Source organism: Scyliorhinus torazame, chromosome 3 (assembly GCF_047496885.1).
Source record: "Scyliorhinus torazame isolate Kashiwa2021f chromosome 3, sScyTor2.1, whole genome shotgun sequence".
NCBI lineage: Eukaryota > Metazoa > Chordata > Chondrichthyes > Carcharhiniformes > Scyliorhinidae > Scyliorhinus > Scyliorhinus torazame.
This window is the reverse complement of record NC_092709.1, coordinates 200,517,946-200,543,251: the sequence shown is the minus strand read 5'-3', so window position 1 is coordinate 200,543,251 and position 25,306 is coordinate 200,517,946. Positions and strand designations below refer to the sequence as shown.

Sequence of the window (25,306 nt, the reverse complement as noted above, 5' to 3'; positions counted from 1 at the left end):
AGAGAAACAGAATGGCAGAGTAAGATTTAAATCCGGGTTTTTCAAAGTGCAGGTTGCCACCCACGGGTGAGTCATGGGCAGCTGACAGAAGGGCCGTGCTGTTTGTGTGTCCGGTCTCTGCCGCCGGATTTCCGGGGCCACCTCGTTTCCTGAACTATAATAGGATCACACTGCTCTCCTCAGGCCTGAAGAGAGAATTTTAAGTAAAGTTTTAGTTGAAGGATTTGATTTGTAAATACCTCTCTAGCTTTCCTCGTGGTCAAGCAGGAATTTTAACTGCTTTTCCTTCACATAGCCAACATCTTTATTTGAAAAGTCATTATGACAGGATTTTGGGTTTGAATCCAATCACAAGTCCACCCTGTCATTCTGTCATAAGTGATTGCATGGTGCTGTGCTGAAGACACGCAAGCAGTGGGGTTATCACCCCGAGCACTGGCTGATATTTATCTGGGAAATGCAGCTTGGATAGGATAGTATAATTCTCTGCAGCATTTACTGGGAGCTGAGTTGTATGTGGAATTCTAGTTCAGGACGAGAGATTGCCACTAGTAAGAGAATAATGTTCTCAACAAATGGATGACACCTCGTTTTAAGCTCCCTCCAGATTTAGTTTTTCTTTACAGAGGGGATGGAGGAATTAACTCTTATCAGGCAACATGTACAGACTAGGTAAGAATTTGAAAACCTGTTCAGTCCAGGATTATGAAGATGAATGTAGGAATAGAAGTAAACAAATTCTTCCTTGTGTCTCTTCTGTTTAATGAGATCATGACTGGTCTGTATTTTAACTCCATCTATAACTTCATTTATAATCTTTAAAACACTTGCTAAACAAAACTTGTCCATTTCAGTTTGGAAATTTTCCGTTACCCCTAATTTTAACCGTTGTTTGTGGGAGAGAGTTCAATATTTCCACCATTCCATTAGAAAGAAGGGGGTTTGGGAACCTATGCAGAGTGACATGGGTAAGAGAAACAATGACAGTAATAAAAGAAAGAACAGTGAAATGCAAAAATGATGGACAGGGTAATCAAGGATGAGAGGCAAAATGGTCCCAGTACAAAGAAAAGTTAGGATGATTAAAAATAGCAAAAAGGCAAGCCTAAAGGCTTTGTATCTCAATCCACAAAGCATTCAGAATCAGGTGAGTCCTGAAGGTCAGCTGGCATACATCCCAAAGGTCAGCCAGTTGGCAAAAGTGGACCCGGGAAAAAAAAATTTGAAGAACACTGATTTGAATGATGATAGATTGGGAAATGTTGACGGATAAAGGGAACTGGGTGTCGCAGTTAGTACACCAGTCACTGAAAGGAAGCATGCCGATACAGCAAGCAATTAGGAAATCTAATGGTATGTTGGCCTTCATTGCAAGGGGATTTTGAGTATGGGTGCAAGGATGTCTTACTGCAGCTGTACAGGTCCTTGGTGAGACCATACCTGGAGTATTATGTGCAGTTTTGGTCTCCTTTTCAAAGAAACAATATACTTGCATAGAGGGAGTGCAGGGAAGGTTCACCAGACTGATTCCAGGGATGACAGGATTGTCGTATAAGGAAAGATTGCGTGACTAGGCTGGTATTCACTGGAATTTAGAAGAATGAGAGGGGATCTCATTGAAATGTATAAAATTTTAACATGGCTGCCCCCTCTGGCTGGGGGTCTGGAACAAGGAACCTCAGGATACGGGGTAGGTTATTTCAGACTGATATGAGGCGAAACCACTTTACTCAGCATGGTGAAACTGTGGAATTCTCTATCACAGAAGCTATGGAGGCCAAGTCACTGAATATATTTAAGAAGGATATAAATAGATTTCACTTAATGTGTCAAGGGGTATGGGGAGAGAGCAGGAGTACGGTATGAGATGGACGATCAACCATGATATTGAATGGCGGAGCAGACTCGATGTTAGAGGTGGTCTTGCCTGGCACACTTATTAATCAAAACATAGATGAAATGAAAATGAATGAAAATCGCTTATTGTCACAAGTAGGCTTCAATGAAGTGACTGTGAAAAGCCCCTAGTCGCCACATTCCGGCGCCTGTTCGGGGAGGCTGGTACGGGAACAGGCGCCGGAATGTGTTGTCCAGGCCTTGTTGCACGCAAGCAAGGAGCGTTTCATGAAAAATTGTGAATCAGAGAAAAATCTCATTTTTAAGCTTACAAGAGCGGAAAGGTCATTGATGAAACAGCTGAAGATGGTTGGGCCTAACCTGAGAAACTCCTCCTGTGAAGTCTTGGAATTGAGATTATTAGCCTCCAACCGCAACCATCTTGCTCTGTACTGGGTTGAACTCCAGCCAGTGAGAGCTTTCCCTTTGATTCCGATTGACTTCAAATTTACTAGGGTTCCTTGATACCAGATTTGGTCAAATGTTGCCTTGATGTTAAAGCCAGCCACTCTCACTTCACTTCTGGAATCCATTTGTTTCATCTATGTTTGGACCAACATTGTAATGAGTTGGAACTGAATGGTTCTGGTGGTACCCAGACTAAACATTGGTGAACAGGTTAATGGTGAATAAGGTGCTGTTGATAGGTACTTTGCATCACTTTGAGGATTAAGACTTGTGAGACAATAACTGGCTGGATTTGATTTGTCTTTTACTTTTGTGGACAGGATATACCTGTGCAATTTTTCACTTTGCTGGGCAGGTGCAAATTGGTATAGCTTGACTAGGAATGAGGCTAATTCTGGAGCACATGTCTTCAGCATTACAACTGGAATATTTTTGGGTACCGTACCCTTTGCTGCAATCAGAGGGCTTCTTCACTTGTTACTTTGGCTGAAATGTTTGATATTTTTGGCCAAACACTGACATTTGTGGTAGTGGGAGGAGGCTGAGATGGATCAGCCACTTCGTATTTCTGACTGATGCTAGTTGCAAATGCTTCACCCTTGTCTTTTGCATTCACATGCTGGACTCTGCTGTCACTGAGGATGAGGATATTCATGGAGGCCCCTCCTCGTGTTTGTTGTTTAATGCCCACTGTCATTCATGACTAGGTGTGGCAAGACTGCAGGGCAGATGTGTAGCATTGGAAAGTTACAACGTTTCAATGCCTCCAAGCTAGGAGGTTTTCCCTTTCTTGACAGTAGCTTAAATCTGGCACCAATTCGAGGGGATCTTCAGGTAGCAGTGATGTCAGCAAGCAGGGTGAGCAGCCAATTACTTTGAAGTATTCTCACACAGCAAAACAAAAAGTTAAAAGCATTGATTTGCTTCACTTTTAATTTAAATTTTCAGAAAGTGAAATGAAGAATGATGATTAGATTAAAATGGAATCTCAAATATTGTAAACCACTTTTGAAAATTCAAATTGTATAATTTTTTATCATGAAGAAATCTGGCATTCCATAAATATAAAATTAGCTTTTCAAAGTAAATGAATGTGTTTATCAGTAATTATGAAGGTGAAATGCTGTTAAAAACCATGTTGCAACTCATTTCACAAGGTGTAACCTTGTCAGCGGGTTTTGCAGCATAAAATGGTCGTTTTTGTTAAATCGCTGATGAATGTTTATGAACTGCACGCTGTGGGCATCCTCAAAGCATAGAATTACTCACATCAACTTCACGCCATCTGCAGACTCCCAAAGTTTCTGAGGAACAATGATAGCAAATGCTGACGGTCTCCCCATCATCGCCACTGCAAAATCCGGGCCTTCGTATTTTTCCAACAGACGCATCGGATATAGTTTGTTTATAATTAATCAGATATGCTCCTCACATTTTTAATAACTATTGCTGATTATGTCTCAAAAAAGCTTTTCATTTAAAACTAAAAGTAACCTGATGCATCGATTACTTGTAATATTGTTTCAGTTTTCCGATGGACATCTCACATGTGCTGCATGGTTTTATTTTTGTTTAAAAATTTGAAGGAGGTTGTGTAATAACAATGCCAAATCATCTTTGTCCACTAGGGATGTCGTTTTACTATCCTCAAGTAAGGAAGGCTCTTGATAGCATCCTCAGACATTTGGACAAGGAGGTGGGAAGATCTATGAGTATGACTAATGTGCAATTGTCCAACAAGGAACCTGAAGACATGATCACGTAAGTACTGAATACATAAAATTATTTTCTTAAAAATCAGAAATGGATTAAACCTCCTCTTTCATTTAGAATTTTAATATTGCCAAGAAATCACTTTCATTGGGAATTATAGGATGATGCTTGTTGCTATATTTACTGCTATAAATATGGCAGTTAATAAGGTCGCCTTTCTTAATCCTAATTATGAGTATGCTTTCAGAGTCGCCAGGTATCTCGATACCGCCACAAGGTTCAACCCGAATATCGATCAAAGAGCCAATACACCAGTTAGTTAGTTCAAAGTCAATACTACTTTATTTGCACACAGTATGATTTACTCATGTACAATAACACTACAGGTTAAACTATATCTGTCACTAACACCTATACTTAACTTAGGTCAGAGGAACGATGGCCGTTGTTCGGATCTGGGCCTGTTGGGTTTGAAGAGGTAACAGGAGTACAGCTAAGGTTGTCCGTCTGTTAGCGAGCATTGAACTTGAACTTACTTGCTTCTGGTGGTGCTGGTGGAAGGGTCTCTCCACTTGAGAGCCAAATCCAAGAGAGCGAACCTTTCGCGGGGGTTCCTTCTTATACTTGGAGGGGTTTTGCGCGCTTTTAGGTGGGCCTTAAACTTGGTCCCAATTAATTGGGCAGCTTCTTGATCATTGTCATCGATCTAAGCCAATAAAGTGGCGGGTGCCTTGATGGCTGTGCGTGTTCTAAGTGGCCGTTGGCCTTGCTTTGTTTGTGTCTTCTGGTTGGGGTAGTGGCGCCGGAATGTCTGAGACGTATCGGCTACCTGAGCATTAGTCCTTTGTTTCCCGGAGATGGGCCATTAATATGTAAATTGACCCAGAGTTTCGGTTCCGTCTGCAGACTGCCTTCCAAATATACATTCAGGCTCTGTGCCTGCTTGTTTACTTTGCATTGTCCATTTTCCCTGTATGCTCTGCGAGTGTCCATTTTATATACTGAAAGTGGCCATCCCAGGTGGCTACATGTTGCGCAAAAGCGGCACGGTGGCACAGTGGTTAGCACTGCTGCCTCACAACGCCACGGACCTGGGCTCAATTCCGGCCTTGGGCGACTGTCTGTGTGGAGTTTGTACGTTATCTCCATGACTGTGTGGATTTCCTCCCGGTACTTTGATTTCATCCCACAGTCCAAAGATGTACAGGTGAGATGGATTTGCCCTGCTAAATTGTCCCTTAGTGTGCAAGGATGTACAGGTTAGTTTCCGGGGATAGGGCGGGGAAGAGGAACTCGGTAGGGTGCTCTTTCAGAGGGTCAGTGCAGACTCGATGGATCGAATGACCTCCCTATGCACTGTAGAAATTCTATGGTTCTAAAAGCAACCTATTCAACTGGTCATGCATGTGCTGACTCAGGTAGACTTTTACAACTAATCCCACACCCCTGCTCTGTCCCCATAGCCGAGTAAATCTTTCCCTTCAAACACTTATCCAATTCTCTTTTGCAAGATACTATTGAATCTGCTTTGACCAACCTTTCAAGCAGTGTATTCAACTTGCTATGTATTAAAACGTTTCCTCATGTTATCTCTGCTTTTGCCAATCCTCTTAAATCTGTGACCTTTGGTTACTGACCCTTCTGCCACTGGAAATTGTTTTCTATATTTATAATGTTTGAACACCACTCTCAAATCTTCACTTAACCTTCTCTGCTCTGAGGAGAATAGCCCCAGCTTGTCTAGTCCTTCCACACAATTGAGGTTCCTTATCAGGTGCCGCTCTAACAAATCTTTTCTGCATCTTCCCTCAAGTCTTGGTGTCTGTCCTAAAGCGTGACGCCCAGAATTGAACACATTATTCAGCTGTGGCCTAATCAGTGTTTTATAAAGTTTTCGCATAACTTCCTTGCTGTGTACCTTCTTTCTCTATTGCTATACCAATCTAATACTACATAAGCATTTTTAATCCACCTTCTCAACTAGTCCAGCCACCTTCATAGATTTGTCTACCCCAAGTTTCTCTAACCATTCTCCACTGTTTGTATCATTACGTTTATATTGGGTTTTGTAATTTTTCCTGCCAAAATGTATTTACTTAATTTCTGTGTTAGATTACATCTACCAAGTGCCTGCTATTCATAAAACTGTTTTCTATAGTCAGTTGTTATTCTCCTCATCGTTTATTGCATTCCTGAATTTCATGTCATCTGTGAACATTACAGTTATGCCCTGTGTATCGAGGTACTGTACCGTATACATGACAAAAAGAGTTGTGATCCCAATATTACCCCTGGGGTGAACACAACTGATATACTTCCCTTCAGCCTGGATTGTAAGCATTTACCACTATTCAGTTTACTGTTTCTTAATTAATTTCCTATTCACACTGCCAATGTCCCTTTAATTCCACGACCGCTAATTTAGCTGAAATCTCCCATGTGGTATTTAATTAAAAGCCTATTGAAAGTCTAGGTGAACAACATTAACCGCATTATCCTCATCAACCTTCTCTATTATTACACCAAATAATTCAATCTAATTAGTTAAACATTTTTAAACAATTTACTCCTCACAATTCATGCTGACTTTCATTTATTTACCATTATTTTTTGTTAACTGGAAGTACTGACATTGGTTGACTTTTGTTTCCAGTCTGATGCACAAGCTGAGAGATAATTTGATATCATAGAAAACTGTTCTTCCATCAACTTGTGCGGAATCAGGATGTTATATTGAATTTAATTGCCTTCAAAGCCTCCGCAGTCTACCTCGCTTCAGCTGGGAAGCCTTCAATAATATGTGCTGCAGATTTATTCATAGCCAATGTCGTTAAGACTTGAAATTTTAATGCCCTTAACTGGGAGCTGTAAAACTGATTTTCTTTAATGTTTGAAGAATTATAGAATAATTGGGTGGATAATTTACACCTTGTTTTGGTTCAGCTGAATTTAAACTTAAGTTCAGAGTTCCTTCAGGAATATTTGTTTAAGTATAATCAATTCTTTTTTTAAAAAACATTTTATTAAGGCATTTATAATTTTATAACAATAAATGGTACAAATACAAATATAAACATAGTGCAAAAAGCATCTCTCCATCTCTCACTAATTCTGCCTACCCTAATCACAAAGTAGCCTAGCTCTCCATAAAAGGCTGCCACCTCCGGACGAACCCTAACGTTAACCCTCCCAGGGCGAACTTAATTTTCTCAAGTCTGAGAAACCCAAACCTCTGATTTCGGGGGCTTCAAGTCCCTCCACGCTAACAAGATCTGTTTCCGGGCCGGGCTACCAAGGAGGCAAAGGCCAAAACGTCAGCCTCTCTTGCCCCCTGGACTCCTGGATCATCCGCTACTCTCAAAATCGCCACCTCTGGACTTGGCGCCACCCTTGTTTTAAGTACCGTGGACATGACATCCGCAAATCCCTGCCAGTATTCCCTAAGCTTCGGACATGCCCAAAACATATGGACACGGTTTGCTGGCCCTCCCGCATACCTCACACACTTGTCCTCTATCCCGGGCCACCGTCATATGTGCCCGGTGAACCACCTTGAATTGTATCAGGCTGAGCCTGGCACATGATGAGGACGTGTTGACTCTACTCAGAGCATCCTCCCACAGACCCGCCTCTACCTCCCCGCCCAGCCCATCTTCCCATTTACCCTTTAGCTCATCTATCATAGAACATAGAACATTACAGCGCAGTACAGGCTCTTCGGCCCTCGATGTTGCGCCGACCTGTGAAACCACTCTAAAGCCCATGTATAATCATTTCTAATCATGTATTACTGCAGTGGGAATTTACCACAATGCCACAAAGGCTGAGGAAGTTCAGTTTTATAGAGATATGAGAGAAGCTGGGATTGTTATCCTTACTGCAGAGAAGGTTAGGGAGATTTTTCTAAAGGTTTTAAAAATTAAGAGGGATTTGATAGAATTAATAGATGGGAAGAAATTGTTTCCACTGGGTGGATGATCAGAGGACATGGATTTAAGGTAATTGGGGAGGGGAGGTGAAGAAATCTGGTGGAGAAATTAAAAATGTTTAGGAAGCAAGTTATGATATGGAATGCATTCACTGAAAGAGTGGTAGAAGTGGATTCAATAATCACTTTCAAAAGGGAGGACGATTGTAGCTGCATGTGTGAAGTTAAAGAGAAAATAAATGCAAATATTTTCACAATCCATTTAGGATCCATACAGTGCAGATGGAGGCCACTCGGCCCATTGAATCTGCACCACCCCCGAAAGAGCTACCAAGGCCCATCCCCCACCCCATCCCCACAACACCATCTAGGGGCAATTTAGCATGAAAATCCACCTAACTTGCACATCTTTGGACTGTGGGAGGAAACCGGAGGAGATCCACAAAGACACAGGGAGAACTTGTAAACTCCACAGAGACTGTAACCTGAGGTCGGAATTGAACACTGGTCCCTGGCACTATGAGGCAGCAATGTTAACGAGTGTTAACATTTAAAGAGAAATCTGAAAGGCCAGCAATTAACAGAATAACGCCGTAGGATTTTCTCCTTTTCAACAAAAAACACAAACATTATTGTATTTAAAAGAATTAAACAGTCTTAACAATATAGGTTATAACAGTGTAGATTATGCGCTCAGTTTTACTTCCCCTCAGCCTTTTTCTTATCAGGCACATCAGGTGTTAGATCTCTTCGTTTCCACAGAGAGTCGAGTCCGGTTGTTACGTTTCAATGGCTTTATTCAGCATCCAAAGGTGCGGCAGTTACACTTCTTCTGTTCCCAAGGCAAGAGAGAGCTGTTTGTGCGTATAGTTTATCTACCTTTGACGTCACTGGTATTTCTTTATTGGTGCATTTAAATTGCATTGCCAGGCCCTGATTGGTCTTCACTGGAACTGGGCTGAGGTTGTCCCTGATTGGTGGTTGGGAGCACATCATCGGCAGCATGACGTCAGACGTCGGTGTCACGTGGGTCATGGGGCTGAAATCGGGCCATTTCTGTCGGGAGCAGGAGGAGGGGGTGGCGGCAGCCACGCCATGGAGAGATGCTACCCGGCTTCCCGACTGAGGATTGGGAGCCAGCAGAGGAGAAGGTCAGCCACTATTGCCCCGAACAAAGATGACGCCGGCGCTAACTGCTCATGCAGGTGCCGGCGCTAACGGCGCAAGCTCCATCCTCAGGCTTAAACATAGAAAATAGGTGCAGGAGTAGGCCATTTAGCCCTTCGAGCCTGCATCACCATTCAATATGATCATGCTGATCATGAAAATTCCAGTATCCCACTCCCGCTTTCTCTCCATACCCAGTGATCTCTTTCGCTGCAAGAGCCACGTGCAGCTCCCGCTTGAGTATATCCAACAAACTGGACCCAATAGCTTTCTGTGGTAGAGAATTCCACAAGTTCGTAACTTTCTGAGAGAGCAAGTTCTTCCTCATGGCTTACCCCTTATTCTTAGGCTGTGACCCCTAGTTCTGCACGTTCCCAACATCAGGAACATTCTTCCTGCATCTCTTCTGTCCAGTTCAATCAGGATTTTATATGTTTCTATGAGATCCTCTATCAATCTTCTAAACTCCAGTGAGTACAAGCCCAGTCGATCCAGTCTTTCTTCATATGTCACTCCTCCCATCCCGGGAATTAGTCTGGTGAACCTTCACTGGACACCCTCAATAGCAAGAGTGTCCTTCCTCAAACTAGGAGAACAAAACAGCACAGAATACTCAAGGTGTGGTCTCACAAAGGCCTTGTATAGCTGCAGCAAGACATCCCCACTCCTATCCTCAAATCCTCTTGCTATGAAGTCCAGCATGCCATGAGATTTCCTCACCGCCTGCTGTACCTGCATGCCAGCCTTCAGCGACTTGTTGTCAATTGGCACCGGAGTCACCAATAATGTTGCTCTTTTTAATGAGTGGAATACTATCCCAATCGGCACCAATAATGTTGCCAAATTAACTAGATATGGCAGTTACTAATGATAATATTGCTTTTCAGAGTTGCCAGGTATCAAATGATACCACCACAAGACTTTACCGGATATCGATCAAAGACCAAACAACCAGTTAGTCAGTTCAAGTTCAAAGATAGTTTATTTACACACAAGGATTACTTCGACATGCAGCATAAAACACTACAAGTTAAACTACACTTAACAACTGCAATAACCTATACTTAACTTCAGGGCAACCGGCTCTTTGCAGATGAACAAGGCCTTTGTTCGGAGCTTGCGTGGCTGGTAGAAGAAGTGGCTTTGTTTCTGCTGGGCTCATCCGTCTGGTAGCGATCGTTGGTCTTGAACTTGTCTTCTGGTCGTAATGCTACACTTGGTTTTAGGCGTAGGCCGGGGCCAAGCGAGACCGAGCACATGGCTGTGTCTCTTTTTATCCCTCTGGGACTTTGCGCCCTTTGGGGCGGTCCTTAGCTTTAGACCCAATAATTCGACAGGCTTCGATCACTGCCTTCAATTTTGGCCAATAAAGGGGCGGGTGTCTTGATGGCTGGGCGTGTCCTGAGCGGTCATTGACCTTGGCTGTTTGGGCTTTCTTCGCAAAGGGAGTGGTGCCGGTTAGTCTGCATCTGTATTGGTTACCTGAGTACAGTCCTTTTGTTCTGGGGAAATGGGCCATTAGAATGCAAACGAGCTGGGGGTTTCGATCGCGTCTAGCTATCTGGGTTGCAAATACACACACAAGCTCTGAGTGTGTCTGAGTCATGGGTTGGCCATAATTCCCATGGTCCTTTGCAGGTGGCCATCTGTGATAGATACAGACTGTTCCACCATGATACCCAGGTCTCGTTGAACTTCCCTTTTCTTAAACTACCACCATTCAGATAATAATCTGCCTTCCTGTTTTTGCCACCAAAGTGGCTAACCTCCCATTTACCCACATTATATTGCATTTGCCAAGTATTTGCCCACTCAGCCAGCCTGTCCAAGTCACCCTGCAGCCTCTTTGCATCCTCCTCACAGCACACACTCCCACCCAACTTAGTTTCATCTGCACATTTGGAGATATTGCAGGCAATCCCTTCGCCCAAATCATTAATGTATGTTGTGAACTGCTGGGGTCCCAGCACTGAACCCTGCGCCACCTCACTCGTCACTGCCTGCCAGTCTGAAAAGGACCCATTTTATTCCCACTCTCTGCTTCCTGTCTGCCAACCAGTTCTCTATCCACATCAATACATTACCTCCAATACATTGAGCTTTAATTTTGCTCTCTATCTCTTGTGTGGGACTGTCAGAAAGGTTATTTACTTCTGTATGTACCACCCAAAAAAATGCCACAGTCCGAAGGTAGTTACTTTAATTCTCCTCTGTTCCAGATATTCTCAAAGGTAAGATTGTCATTTACCATCTCTTGACTGTGGATACTTCTGGTTACCTTCTCAATACTTCCAAGCTAATCTGCAATATCTCCAGTACAATTATTTTGTCTCAAGACTCTGTGGGGACCACTTTAGATTTTTCCTTTAGCTTCAAGCCAGGTAATCTGTTCTGTTCTCTCTCAAAATCCAAACTGAGATTACCCCTCACCTGCATTCCATGTGATGAATGATGAATTTACAATTTTCTCTGCTTATATGTATCATCATAGAATCATAGAAGGAGGTCATTCGGCCCATCGAGTCTGCACTGGCCCTCGGAAAGAGCACCCCACCCAAGGTGGCCCTTGCACATCTCCACCCTATGCCCGCACCTCCACCCTGTAACGGTAACCCCACCTAACCTTTTTTGGACACTAAGGGCAATTTAGCATGGCCAATCCACCTAACCTGCACATCTTTGGACTGTGGGAGGAAACCGGAGCACCTGGAGGAAACCCACGCAGACACGGGGAGAATGTGCAGACTCCGCACAGACAATGTCCCAAGCCGGGAATCAAACCTGGGAGCCTGGAGCTGTGAAGCAATTGTGTTAACCCTGTGCTACCCTGCTGACCCACCTGTCCTTTACTTTCGGCCACCTCCTACTTTCTGCCATCTCCAATCAGTAAGCTGTATCGCACAAAACCTAGGTTTCGGCTAAAACTCTCAGCAATACCAGATAAATTAAAAACAACAAACCTCCCTAAATCCAGCCCATGAGGATGTGGCATGTTTTGGGATTTTTTTCAAACTGAACTTTACGTTACTTATCGCTAATTTACTACTTTTTCTTTGATTTAGGGAAATAAATTGATTTTGCAACCTTTCAGGGTTTACTGAATGCTTTAAAAATAATTTAGCTTTAATTCCCAAAATAGATATACTTCTCTGTACTTTCCTTATTGAACCGATTGCAGATATCATATCTTTACCAAAAGACTCCGAGATAGGCCATCTATTTGTTATGAATATTTAGTTTATGGTTCATGTTAAGATTTTTACGTAATGTTTAATGCTGGGAAGATTAAAGTTTAACTGTAGAAAATGGGATAATGCAACAAAAGCAGCTTTGAGTCTATGAAAGGTTGGGGATAAGGAGTTAACCACTAGAAAGGTAAGATCATAAAACAGCAGGTGGGCTTACTTAGAAGGAGAACTGCTTGCAAAGGAGGCAGTCAAGAGATATATTTTGTTTTTGGAGGTAGAGCTCCAAAATGCGTTCTGTAAACCCTGAAAGGCTGCATCATCATGGAGCTGGTTTGAGCTTCAGAAGATTCTTCGGTTTCAACTTGTCTGTGTTTGCCTGGATAATGAGTGTTCTGCAGCAGGGGTAGAGCCTGCTGTTAGCAGGCACAAGGCAGTTAATGCTCCGAGATGTCGCAGAGGTAAAAAAAAAGTCAGACGGTTGCTGGTTCCATTCTGGAGACAGTTAGGGTTTAGGAGAGACTCTGGGAAATATTTGCAGCTTGGTGCAGACAGGAGACTGGAGTTGGGAGAAATCCTGGGGCAATGCCAGCTTAATGAAACTAGCAGTTTGTGAAAGAGTTGGAATTATGCTAGTAATTAGAGAGTTGGAGTGCAGCTTTGTGAATTTCGTAGAATGCAGTCTCAGGAGAGAGATTGAGCCTTCGGCCGGGGGGGAGATGAGCGGTCATTGAAGCAGTCTGCGACAAATAGCTTTTGAGGGAATTCTCAGGCTAGACCTTCAAAGGTGAGAGTTGAATTTACTCCTGAGGGAGATAGAGTTTTAACAAGATATTGTGACTTAGAATCGTCATTGACATCTGGGTGGGTTGCTGAGAAATCCATGGGATCTATCTGGGTTGTACTTGCTGTTTAATGTGCAGCGTGGTGTGCTTGACTCTAATTTGTCTGTTAATTTACTTATCCCATGTTAGCGCACAGCGCTAGGATTCCTCCAGCGCACAGGATTCCTGCAAAGTCTGAAAATCCGCTTGGGATATCACAACTAGATCATGGCACATATTGACAGGAATGTGAAATTGACCAGCTGCAAAACCTTTAAATACACCCCTAGGCTGACCTATGACAATTGCTTCTTTGCCTAAGTGAACGCCTTTACTTACATGACTTACTCTGAATATATGCTTTTACCACTTTGAAGGTCACTTCCAAGATTTTGGAGGTCATTTCTGCTACCTTTGACTTTTTGGACTTTGATCTAAACTTCCAGTCTGTCATCCTTTACAACAGTATTGAAGCCACTTATGCAACATTGGATATTTGATGAGGAATAATAGGAACAACAAATCCAAGACTTTCTCAGCCGGTCGTTGCTGATATCTGCCACCCCCTGGAAGTAGAGCACTTTCCCAGTGGGCGTGCATTGTCTTTAATAGTCAAGGTCACCACAAGCTTGAATTTCTTTGTCTCCAGCTCCTTCCAGGGATCAGCTGGTGACATCTGCAGCACACGGATGCATCTCCCTGGTTACTGATGCAATGTTTGCCAAGGCTGCCATTTTTGTGCACTTTTCAACTAATAAAACCAATTGAAACAAGTTCCCCATTGCAGCAATGATTGGACTCCCACCATTACAGGGAGTCATAGGTTGCACCCATGTGGTAATCATGGTGGCCTCAGACCAAACAGGAGTATTCATTAATCAAAAGGGATTCCACTCCATTAATGTTCACCTAATTTTTAGCCACCGGAAAATATTCATGCATGTTTATGGAAGATATCCAAGAAGCTTCCAAGGTTGCTTCATTTACATCAGTCAAGTCTCCCAGAAATCTTCCAAGTTTCTAGGAGACTTACTGGATGATTCTTCGGAGACTAACGGATGCTTTCTGATGTGGCTGATGACACGCGTGAGGAACCCTACCACTGGTGCAGAGGAAAGGTAAAACCACAAGGATATGAATGGCAAAGTGTGAAGTGATTCAATTTGGTTGGAAGAACATGGAGAGACAACATAAAATAAAGGGTACAATTCTAAAAGGAGTGCAGGAGCAAAGGGACCTGGTTGTATTTGTATATAAGTTTATTGAAGGTAGCAGGACAAGTTGAGAGCATGGTTAATAAAGCACACAATATCCTAGGCTTTATTAGTGAGGGAATAATGGATAAGAGCAAGGAGGCCATGTTAAACATGTTTAAAACACTGGTTCAGCTTGAACAGGAGTGGTGAGCTGTTCCACTTTCAGGTTTCTGACCAGTTACTGGTGTACCCCTGCACTGTAATCTGGTCCATCGTTAAATGTTTGCCGAATAGGTCGAATGGCCTCTTCTATGCCATATGACCCACTATTTAAAGCTAATTACTGCTGAGATCTTTGCTTGATACAAATGTCAGAGTTTTCAAACACACTGGGCGGGATTCTCTGATCCTGAGGCTAAGTGTTGACACCGTTTCCCGATGGCGTCAACACGGCCCCAGGATCTGCAATTCTGGTCCCTACAGGGGGCCAGCAGGCCGCTGGAGTGGTTCACTCCGCTCCAGCTGCTGATCCGGCCATGGAATATTCGCCGGGGGATGCGCGCAAGCGCAGTCCCACCGGCGCGATTTCCGCGCATGCGTGGTGTCTCCCTTGTCCGTGCCGCCCCGACCCAACATGGCGCAGGAGTGCAGGCGCTGGCGCGGAAGAAAGGAGTCCGGGTGACAGAGAGGCCAGCCTGCCGATCGGTGGGTCCCGATTGTGGAGTGCCCCACTGGGGTCAGAACCCCGCCGGCTGAGAGCAGGTTAGAATGGCGCCGGCGGGACTCGTTTTTTTTTTTACAGCCGCTCGGCCCATCTGGGCCGGAGAATCGCGGGAGGGCCATGTAGAGCCGTCCCCCGACCGGCGCCGCTCCGAACACGCTGGCCCCAATGGCGTTGATTCTCCGCTCTGCGCGGGGTCGGAGAATCCCGCCCACTATTTTTCACTTAATCTCTCTATTTTATATTTTAATTACATCACATTTGGATTAAGTATCAAGGATGACACAGTGGTTAGTACTGCTGCCTCATAGCGCTGGTGACTCTGGTTCAATTCCAGTCTTGGGTGATATCAGTACGAAGTCTTACAACACCAGGTTGTAAGAGTTTTGGGTGACTGTGTGGAGTTTGCACTTTCTCCCCTTTCCTGCGTGGGTTTCCTGCAGGTGCTCTGGTTTCCTCCCACAGTCCAAATATGTGCAGATTAGGTGGATTGACCATGATCAATTGCTCCTCTATGTCCAAAGATGTGCAGGTTAGGTGGGGTTATGGGTAGGGAGAGGGAGTGGAGTCTGGATAAGGTGCTCTTTCAGAGGGGCGGTACAGACTTGATGGGCTGAATGGCTTCCTGCACTGTATGGATTCTAAATCTACTTAGTAAAAACTCATCTGTCGATTTTACAGTCTATACAGGGAAAGGCTAAAGTGAAGCTTCTTTTCAGATTGTTTAATGCGTGTTGAAATCATATCAACCCCTCTTTTAATGTGTTGATGATGATGAGTGTTATACTTATTCAAAATCTTTCATTGTTTACATATTTAAGATGTCAAGTGGCAGTGCCCTTTCTCCAAACAGCCTTTTTTCTAACTCAACTACATACTTGCATCATTTCATCACATCTCATTCTTCTCTTGAACCCATATATTATTTATCTCAAAATTATTTTGTTTTCTCCTTTGGAGCAAAACAGTTCAACTCTCTTCTGGTAATTTCTGAATTTCTAAGTTGTGGGCTGCTGATATTTGTGAACAATTTGCCAAGGTGAATTTTGTCAACTTCCTTCAGAGTCTTGAAAATAAACTATATCACCACAATATCTTTTCTTCCTTTTAAAGAAACACATTTCCTGACATATCCTTAACATTCCCAATATTTCCTGATGATTGGAAATCTCTATTGTGCACCATGTAACCTGCTAAAGTCAGTAGAGACATTCTATGATTATCAGACGATATAGCCCGAAGGTGAAAAAGAATCAAAAATAATTTCAGCTACTTTCTCTGGTTTTAAGAGTTATTATAGTTAATCATTTCACAATGCTTTGTGTTTTAATAGGGGTGAAAGAAAGCCTAAGATAGACCTCTTCCGGACATGTGTGGCTGCTATTCCCAGGCTGATCCCAGATGGCATGAGTAGGGCAGAACTTGTTGAACTCTTGGCAAGGTAATGCATTCATTTCTCCAAACATTAATGCTGGTTTTACATGTTGGATCATCACATTGTATGCATAATCTAATACATGAAGCATTGAATTACATAGAATAGAAAATAGTACAGCAAATGAAACTTAAAATACTTTCCTTAGATGAGCGCGATATCTGGCAGAAAAACACAAATCAATCAGTGAGACTTCAGAATGGAGCGAAACAAATTGCGCTCTTGCTCGTTTGGTCAATCATATAATCCACTGAGTGAGTGTGCCTGATTGACTTTGTAAAGTTGTTAAAATTAAGAGAGCTGAAACTTCAGTTTCAAAAAAGAAAATCAATTGGAGTTAATAATAATAATAATAATTTATTGTCACAAGTAGGCTTCAATGAAGTTACTGTGAAAAGCCCCTAGTCGCCACATTCTGGTGCTTGTTTGGAGAGGCCAGTACGGGAATTGAACTCGTGCTGCTGGCCTTGTTCTGCATTACAAGCCAGCTATTTAGCCCACTGTGCTAAAACAGCCCCATTGAGTTTGGAAAGTGGCAGCCAGTTTAAGACTTCGATGAAAGCTTAATGGCCTGAGACATTAACACAATTGTTCTCTCTACAAATGCTACCTGACCTACTGAGTATTTCCAACATTTTCTGTTTTTATTTCAGACGTTTAGTAACCTGCATATTTATAATGCGGGAGATGAATACGTTACACACACTTATTTATAGTAATTGTAATATATTTTCTTTCATTTTACAGACTCACAATTCACATGGATGAAGAGCTTCGAGGTCTGGCATTCACTACTCTACAGGCTTTAATGGTTGACTTTCCTGACTGGAGGGAGGATGTTCTGTCAGGGTTTGTGACATTCATTGTCCGAGAAGTGAATGATGTCCATCCAATGCTCCTAGATAACTCTGTCAAGATGTTAGTGCAATTAATAATCCATTGGAAACAAGCAGTTCAATCTCACATGAAAGGTCAAGATTTGCAGGTAAAGACAAACTGTATATTCAATGTGCAATAAATACCTCATTGCAGTTCAACCACTAATTTGTTTGTGACTTAACACTTCTTCCTCGATAACTGTTATCCACAGCGTGCTGTTCCCAATGGAGCTGCCCAAACGCTTCCACTAGAACGGAGCCCTTATTCTTCTGTCTTCCATGCGGCGGAAGGTTTTGCCTTAGTGGTTCTCTGCAGCTGTCGGCCAGCCACCAGGAGACTTGCTGTCAACATTCTGAGAGAAATTAGAACTCTGTTCACAGCTTTGGGAGTTTCGAAGGTTAGTGCTACTGATAGGTTTCTGTTTATTATTAACAGTTGTGTGAAGCAGATTTGATGGGCTGAATGGCCTCCTTGTGCCAAATTATTTTGTGATAATATACAGCTCGTTATTAACTAGTTCAGAAGAATCGTTGGCCCTTGTTTCTAATATCAGGGACCTATACTTTCTGATGTATTAACTTTTAACAAAGGATAGGTTTGACCAACATTTACAGCATAGATCATCCCTAAGAATTTTCTGTTTCATTGAGATCACCTCTCATTCATCTAAATTCTATTGAATATAGGCCTAATCTACTTAATCTCTCCTCATCCCAGGAATCAGTCTAGTGAACTATCATTTAACTTCCTCGAAGGAAAGTATATACTTCCTTTCGGTATGGTGGTCAAAACTGTACAGAGTACTCCGGATTAAGTTTCAACAAAACTTCTTTACTCGTATACTTCAATTCCTTTGTCATAAATGGTAAAATACCATTTAAGTCAGCTGTGGTTCAGTTTGCAGCAGTCAGAAAGTTAAGTCCCACTCAAGGGCTTAAGAATAGAAATTTTAGGCTGACATTCCAGTGGAATATTGGGGAAATGCCGGACTGTCTAAAAAAAATTTAGAGTACACCATTCTTTTTTTCCAATTAAGGGCAATTTAGCGTGGCCAATTCAACTACAAAGAACAAAGAAAAGTACAGCACAGGTACAGGCCCTTCGGCCCTCCAAGCCCGTGCCGACCATGCTGCCCGACTAAACTACAATCTTCTACATTTCCTGAGTCCGTATCCCTCTATTCCCATCCTATTCACGTATTTGTCAAGATGCCCCTTAAATGTCACTATCGTCCCTGCTTCCACCACCTCCGGCAGCGAGTTCCAGGCACCCACTACCCTCTGTGTAAAAAAAACTTGCCTCGTACATCTCCTCCAAACCTTGCCCCTCGCACCTTAAACCTATGCCCCCAGGTAATTGACCCCTCTACCCTGGGAAAAAGCCTCTGACTATCCACTCTGTCTATGCCCCTCATAATTTTGTAGACCTCTATCAGGTCGCCCCTCAACCTCCGTCGTTCCAGTGAGAACAAACCGAGTTTATTCAACTGCTCCTCATAGCTAATGCCCTCCATATCAGGCGACATCCTGGTAAATCTCTTCTGCACCCTCTTTAAAGCCTCCACATCCTTCTGGTAGTGTGGCGACCAGAATTGAACACTATACTCCCAAGTGTGGCCTAACTAAGGTTCTATACAGCTGCAACATGACTTGCCAATTCTTATACTCAATGCCCCGGCCAATGAAGACAAGCATGCCGTATGCCTTCTTGACTACCTTCTCCACCTGTGTTGCCCCTTTCAGTGACCTGTGGACCTGTACACCTAGATCCCTTTGACTTTCAATACTCTTGAGGGTTCTACCATTCACTGTATATTCCCTACCTGCATTAGACCTTCCAAAATGCATTACCTCACATTTGTCCGGATTAAACTCCATCTGCCATCTCTCCACCCAAGTCTCCAAAGATCTAAATCCTGCTGTATCCTCTGACAGTCCTCATCGCTATCTGTAATTCCACCAACCTTTGTGTCGCCTGCAGATTTACTAATCAGACCAGTTACATTTTCCTCCAAATCATTTATATATATATACTACGAACAGCAAAGGTCCCTGCACTGATCCCTGTGGAACACCACGAGTCACAGCCCTCCATTTGAAAAGCACACTTCCATTGCTACTCTCTGCCTTCTATGACCTAGCCAGTTCTGTATCCACCTTGCCAGCTCACCCTGATCCTGCAGCTCACACTGCATATCTTTTTGGGTTGTGGGGTGAGACCCACGCAGACACTAGGAGAATGTCCCACTGAGCTGCCCAAGAAGTTTTGGCTTTCGATTAAACATCAAACCTAGTTCCCACCTGCCTTCCTCAGGTAGATGTAAAAGATTCCATTACTATTTCACAGAAGATTATATGAGTTGTAAAAAAAAACTCTGATTTTCTCTTATTTCCTTCCAAGGTGGATAATTTCACACTTCCCCATTAGATTCAATCTTCGACCCAGTTAGTTAACAAAAATATATCCCGTTGCAACCTTTTTGCATTTCCCACCCTGCTTCCTTTCTCACCTAACGTTATTTTAGCTCAAACCTGCATAGCTTATGCTCAATCCTGTCATTTAAGACTGATATAAACTGTAAGTAGCTGAGGCTCAAATGCAGATCATTTACCCCTTGCTAGTTTGCAGCCCGTCATTGCAAACACTCCACATTTATTCCTGCTCGGTTTTCTGTCCATTAACGAATCCTTAAGGGATGCCCCAATCCCATGAGCCCTAATTTTGTATAATCTCTTTTTGTGTGGCACCTAGCTTTTGAAAATCCAAAAACCCATGTTCAGGGCTGGTTTCTCCCGCTGCAGGTAGCAGAGTTCCCAATGTGGCAGAGAATCCAGCATCGGGCAAAAAACGGATCAAAACCTTGTTCCGATCCCCCGCTGGCAGCAGCATCGAGGTTAGTGACCCGTGGCAGTGGGAGGTTGCGAATAGGTCAAATTGACTCATTTGCAACCTATTAACGGACTGGGAACAGATTCTCCAAGCCCGGGTGAATCTCTGGCCCAGGATATATGTGGGCATAAATTGGTGCAGGTAATTCACAAGTGGCCCTGACGTGATGGGCCAAGAGGGTAACTCTTTAAGGGAGTTGCCCCAAAATCCATCGGAGGGCCACCCTCTTTCCCTGCCTCCCCCCACAATGAAAATCCTGCCCACTACCACTAAACCCTCCCATCGCCTTCCCCCATAAAAGATAACCCCACCCATTACAGAAACCCTCACCAGAACAGCCCCCCCCCCCCCAAATGAGAGACCCCTTCCAGTCAGTCCCCCATAAGAAAGACCCCTGCCTGGAAGCCCCCCACCCCCTCCCCATAGGAGCGAACCCTGCCTGGAAGCTGGACGGTAGTCTAGACAGAGACCGTGAAAGAATCACTGCTTTAAAACTCACCTATGCAATACACCTGCAGAGGAAGCAGCACCTGCAAATTCCGAGAAAGAGAAAACCTCATCAGCTGGGTTTAAACCCCTTCAGATCTTTGATCTGCAAGGTTTCCGTTCATATCTATGTGAAATTGATTTTACTAGGCTGTGATTGACAGCTTCCACACACACCAGCTGTCTGAATTGTTTAGAAGAACAAAGAACAAAAGAAAGTTATAGCACAGGAACAGGCCCTTCGGCCCTCCCAGCCTGCGCCGATCCAGATCCTCTATCTAAACCTGCCTTCTATTTTCCAAGGATCTACTTCCCTCTGTTCCCTGCCCGTTCATATATCTGTCTAGATGCATCTTAAATGTTGCTATCGTGCCCGCCTCTACTACCTCCGCTGGCAAAGCGCTCCAGGCACCCACTACCCTCTGCGTAAAAAACTTTCCACGCACATCTCCCTTAAACTTTCCCCTCTCACCTTGAAATCGTGACCCCTTGTAATTGACACCCCCACTCTTGGAAAAAGCTTCTTGCTATCCACCCTGTCCATACCTCTCATAATTTTGTAGACCTCAATCAGGTCCCCCCTCAACCTTCGTCTTTCCAACGAAAACAATCCTAGTCTACTCAACCTTTCTTCATAGCTAGCACCCTCCATATCAGGCAACATCCTGGTGAACCTCCTCTGCACCCTCTCTAAAGCATCCACATCCTTCTGGTAATGTGGCGACCAGAACTGCACGCAGTATTCCAAATGTGGCCTAAACAAAGTCCTATACAACTGTAACATGACCTGCCGACTCTTGTACTCAATACCCCGTCCGATGAAGGCAAGCATGCTGTATGCCTTCTTGACCACTCTATCAACCTGCGTTGCCACCTTCAGGGTACAATAGACCTGAACTCCCAGATCTCTCTGTACATCAATTTTCCCCAGGACTCTTCCATTGACCGTATAGTCTGCTCTTGAATTATATCTTCCAAAATGCATCACCTGACATTTGCATGGATTGAACTCCATCTGCCATTTCTCTGCCCAACTCTCCAATCTATCTATATTTTTCTGTATTCTCTGACAGTCCTCCTCGCTATCTGCAACTCCACCAATCTTAGTATCATCTGCAAACTTGCTAATCAGACCACCTATACCTTCGTCCAGATCATTTATGTATATCACAAACAACAGTGGCCAAGCACGGATCCCTGTGGAACACCACTCGTCACCTTTCTCCATTTTGAGACACTCCCTTCCACTACTACTCTCTGTCTCCTGTTGCCCAGCCAGTTCTTTATCCATCTAGCGAGTACACCCTGAACCCCATACAACTTCACTTTTTCCATCAACCTGTCATGGGAAACTTTATCAAACGCCTTACTGAAGTCCATGTATATGACATCTACTGCCCTTGCCTCATCAATTAACTTTGTCACTTCCTCAAAGAATTCTATTAGGTTTGTAAGACATGACCTTCCCTGCACAAAACCATGCTGCCTATCACTGATAAGTCTATTTTCTTCAAAATGTGAATCGATCCTATCCCTCAGTATCTTCTCCAACAGTTTGCCTGCCACTGACGTCAAGCTCACAGGTCTATAATTCCCTGGATTATCCCTGCTACCCTTTTTTTTTAATAAATGTTTTATTAAAGTTTTTCCAATGTGCGTTTTTACATAACAAAAATCGAAATACAGATAGTAATAAAAAATAACAATAAACATAGCCCAAGGATTACAATGAAACTGCTTACACAACAGAATTGTTTTTCTTTTAAACAGAGCAAGGTGGGTTTTGTCTCCATGCCCAACTCACGTTATACCAACAGTACCCCCCCCCCCCCCCCCCTGAAACCCCCCCAGGATGCTGATGCTGCTGACACTTACTGCTCCCCTAGAAAGTCAAGGAGAGGTTGCCACCGCCGGGAGAACCCCATCAAGGACCCTCTCAAGGCGAACTTTATTCGCTCCAGGCTGAGGAACCCCGCCATATCGCTAACCCAGGTCTCCACACTCGGGACATTAACAGAATCCGTCTCCGGGCTACCAGGGAGGCAAAGGCTAGTACCTCGGCCTCTTTCGCATCCTGCACTCCCGGATCCTCCGCCACCTCAAATATCGCTACCGCTGGGTTCACCTTCACCCGAGCGTCCAAAACCCTAGACATCACCCTTGCAAACCCCTGCCAGAATCCTTTAAGCGCCGGGCACGCCCAAAACATATGGGCATGATTCGCCGGACTCCCCGCACACCTCGGGCACCTGTCCTCCACCCCAAAAAACCTCCTCATTCTTGCTGCCGTTATATGCATCCAATGCACCACCTTAAACTGGATTAATCCGAGCCTGGCACATGATGAGGAGGAGTTCACCCAGCCCAGGGCATCGGCCCACAGGCCGTCATCCTGCTCCTCGCCCAGCTCCTCCTCCCACTTATCCTTCAACTCCCCCACTGAGACTTCCTCTACCTCCTGCAGCTCCTGATATATGTCCGACACCTTCCCCTCCCCTACCCAGACACCACCCTATCCTGGATCTTACGTGGGGGCAGCCGCGGGAATGTCCCCACCTGTTTTCTAAGGAAGTCCCGAACCTGAAGATACCTGAACGCATTCCCCGGGGGCAGACTGAACCTCTCCTCCAGCGCCTGCATGCTGGGGAAAACCCCGTCTATAAACAGGTCCCCCATCCTCCTAATACCTGCCCTATACCAGCCTTGGTATCCCCCATCCAACCTACCCGGAGCAAATCTGTGGTTATTCCGTATCGGGGTCCACACTGAGGCCCCCTCCTCTCCCCTGTATCTCCTCCACTGCCCCCGGATCCTCAGTGCCGCCGTCACCACCGGACTAGTGGTGTATCGCGCCGGCGAGAACTGCAGCGGAGCCGTAACAAGTGCCCCTAGACTGGTGCAATACCCTTTTGACTCGCGGGGTTTTATTCGCCCACAACAAATCCCGTAACAATCCTATTCACCTGCTTAAAGAAGGATTTGGGGATGAAAATGGGGAGGCACTGAAATACGAAGGGGAACCTGGGGAGAACCGTCATCTTCACAGTCTGCACCCGTCCCGCCAAGGAAAGCGGGAGCATATCCCACCTTTTAAACTCCCCCTCCATCTGCTTCGCTAGCCGGGTTAAGTTGAGCCTGTGCAGGGCATCCCAGTTCCTGGCCAATTGTATCCCCAAGTACCGAAAGCTCCTCTCCACTATCCTGAGCGGGAGCTCCCTCGGTCTCTCCTCCTGGCATCTACCGTGGACCACGAACAGCTCACTCTTCCCCACGTTCAACTTGTATCCCGAGAACCTCCCGAAGTCCCCCTGGATCCGCATGACCTCCCCCATCCCCTCTAACGGGTCCGAAATATATAACAGCAGGTCATCCGCGTAGAGGGCTCCACTCCTCCGTGCACCAGCCCCCTCCAATCCCCCGAAGTCCTGACCGCAATGGCCAACGGCTCAATTGCCAGGGCAAACAGCAACGGGGACAGGGGACACCCCGTCTCGTCCCCCGGTGCAGCCTGAAATATTCCGACCTTAGCCGGTTTGTGGACACACTCGCTACAGGGGCCTGATACAGCAGCTTGACCCACCCTATAAATCCCTCCCCAAATCCAAACCTGCCTAGCGCCTCCCACAGATACTCCCACTCCACCCTGTCAAAGGCCTTCTCCGCGTCCATCGCAGCTTCCACCCCACCCCCACAGTCCTCTATTCTGGTGGCCAGAATTTTTTGCCAACTGCTTGGCATCCACGTTCAGGAGCGATATCAGCCTGTAGGACCCACACTGAAGTGGATCCTTCTTCTTCAGGATAAGTGAGATCAATGCCTCCGACATTGTCGGAGGGAGGATCCCTTTCTCCTTTGCCTCACTGAAGGTTCTCATCAGGAGCAGGCTCAGCAGCTCCGAGAACTTCTTATAAAATTCTACGGGGAAGCCTTCCGGGCCCGGGGCCTTGCCCATCTGCATGCCTGCCAGCCCCCTGACTACCTCCTCCAACCCAATCGGGGCCCCCTGTCCCTCCACCCGCTCTGCTTCCACCCTTGGGAACCTCAACCGGTCCATGAACCGCTTCATCCCTTCCCCCTGCCCGGGGGGTTCCAACTCGTATAACCTTCCGTAGAACTCCCTGAAGACTTCATTAACCCTCTCTGGGCTCAGCACCATGTTGCCTCCCTGCTACCCTTCTTAAACAAAGGGACAATATTAGCAATTCTTCAGTCCTCCGGGACCTCACCCGTGCTCAAGGATGCTGCAAAGATATTTGTTAAGGCCCCAGCTATTTCGTCCCTCGCTTCCCCCAGTAACCTGGGATAGATCCCATCCGGACCTTGGGACTTGTCCCCCGTAATGCCTTTTAGAATACCCAAAACTTCCCCCTTCCTTATGCCGACTTGACCTAGAGTATTTAAACTTCCATCCCTAGCCTCAACATCCGTCATGTCCCTCTCCTTGGTGAATACCGATGCAAAGTACTCATTAATAATCTCACCCATTTCCTCTGATTCCACGCATAAATTCCCTCTTTTGTCTTTGAGTGAGCCAATCCTTTCTCTAGTTACCCTCTTGCTCCTTATATACGAATAAAAG

At 44.7% G+C, this 25,306-nt stretch overlaps 1 protein-coding gene across 4 annotated transcripts in view; it reads left to right on the top strand.

The window, feature by feature from the left end:
- The window catches only part of fryl (furry homolog, like), a 683,156-nt gene that overhangs the window by 416,309 nt on the left and 241,541 nt on the right, over positions 1 to 25,306 (top strand). For all 4 annotated transcript variants that reach the window (XM_072496733.1, XM_072496730.1, XM_072496731.1 and 1 more), the window contains 4 exons: positions 3,933 to 4,065; positions 16,372 to 16,479; positions 17,221 to 17,458; positions 17,564 to 17,749. In XM_072496733.1, coding sequence (XP_072352834.1) covers positions 3,933 to 4,065; positions 16,372 to 16,479; positions 17,221 to 17,458; positions 17,564 to 17,749 — 665 coding nt within the window. The remainder of the gene's footprint in view (positions 1 to 3,932; positions 4,066 to 16,371; positions 16,480 to 17,220; positions 17,459 to 17,563; positions 17,750 to 25,306) is intronic.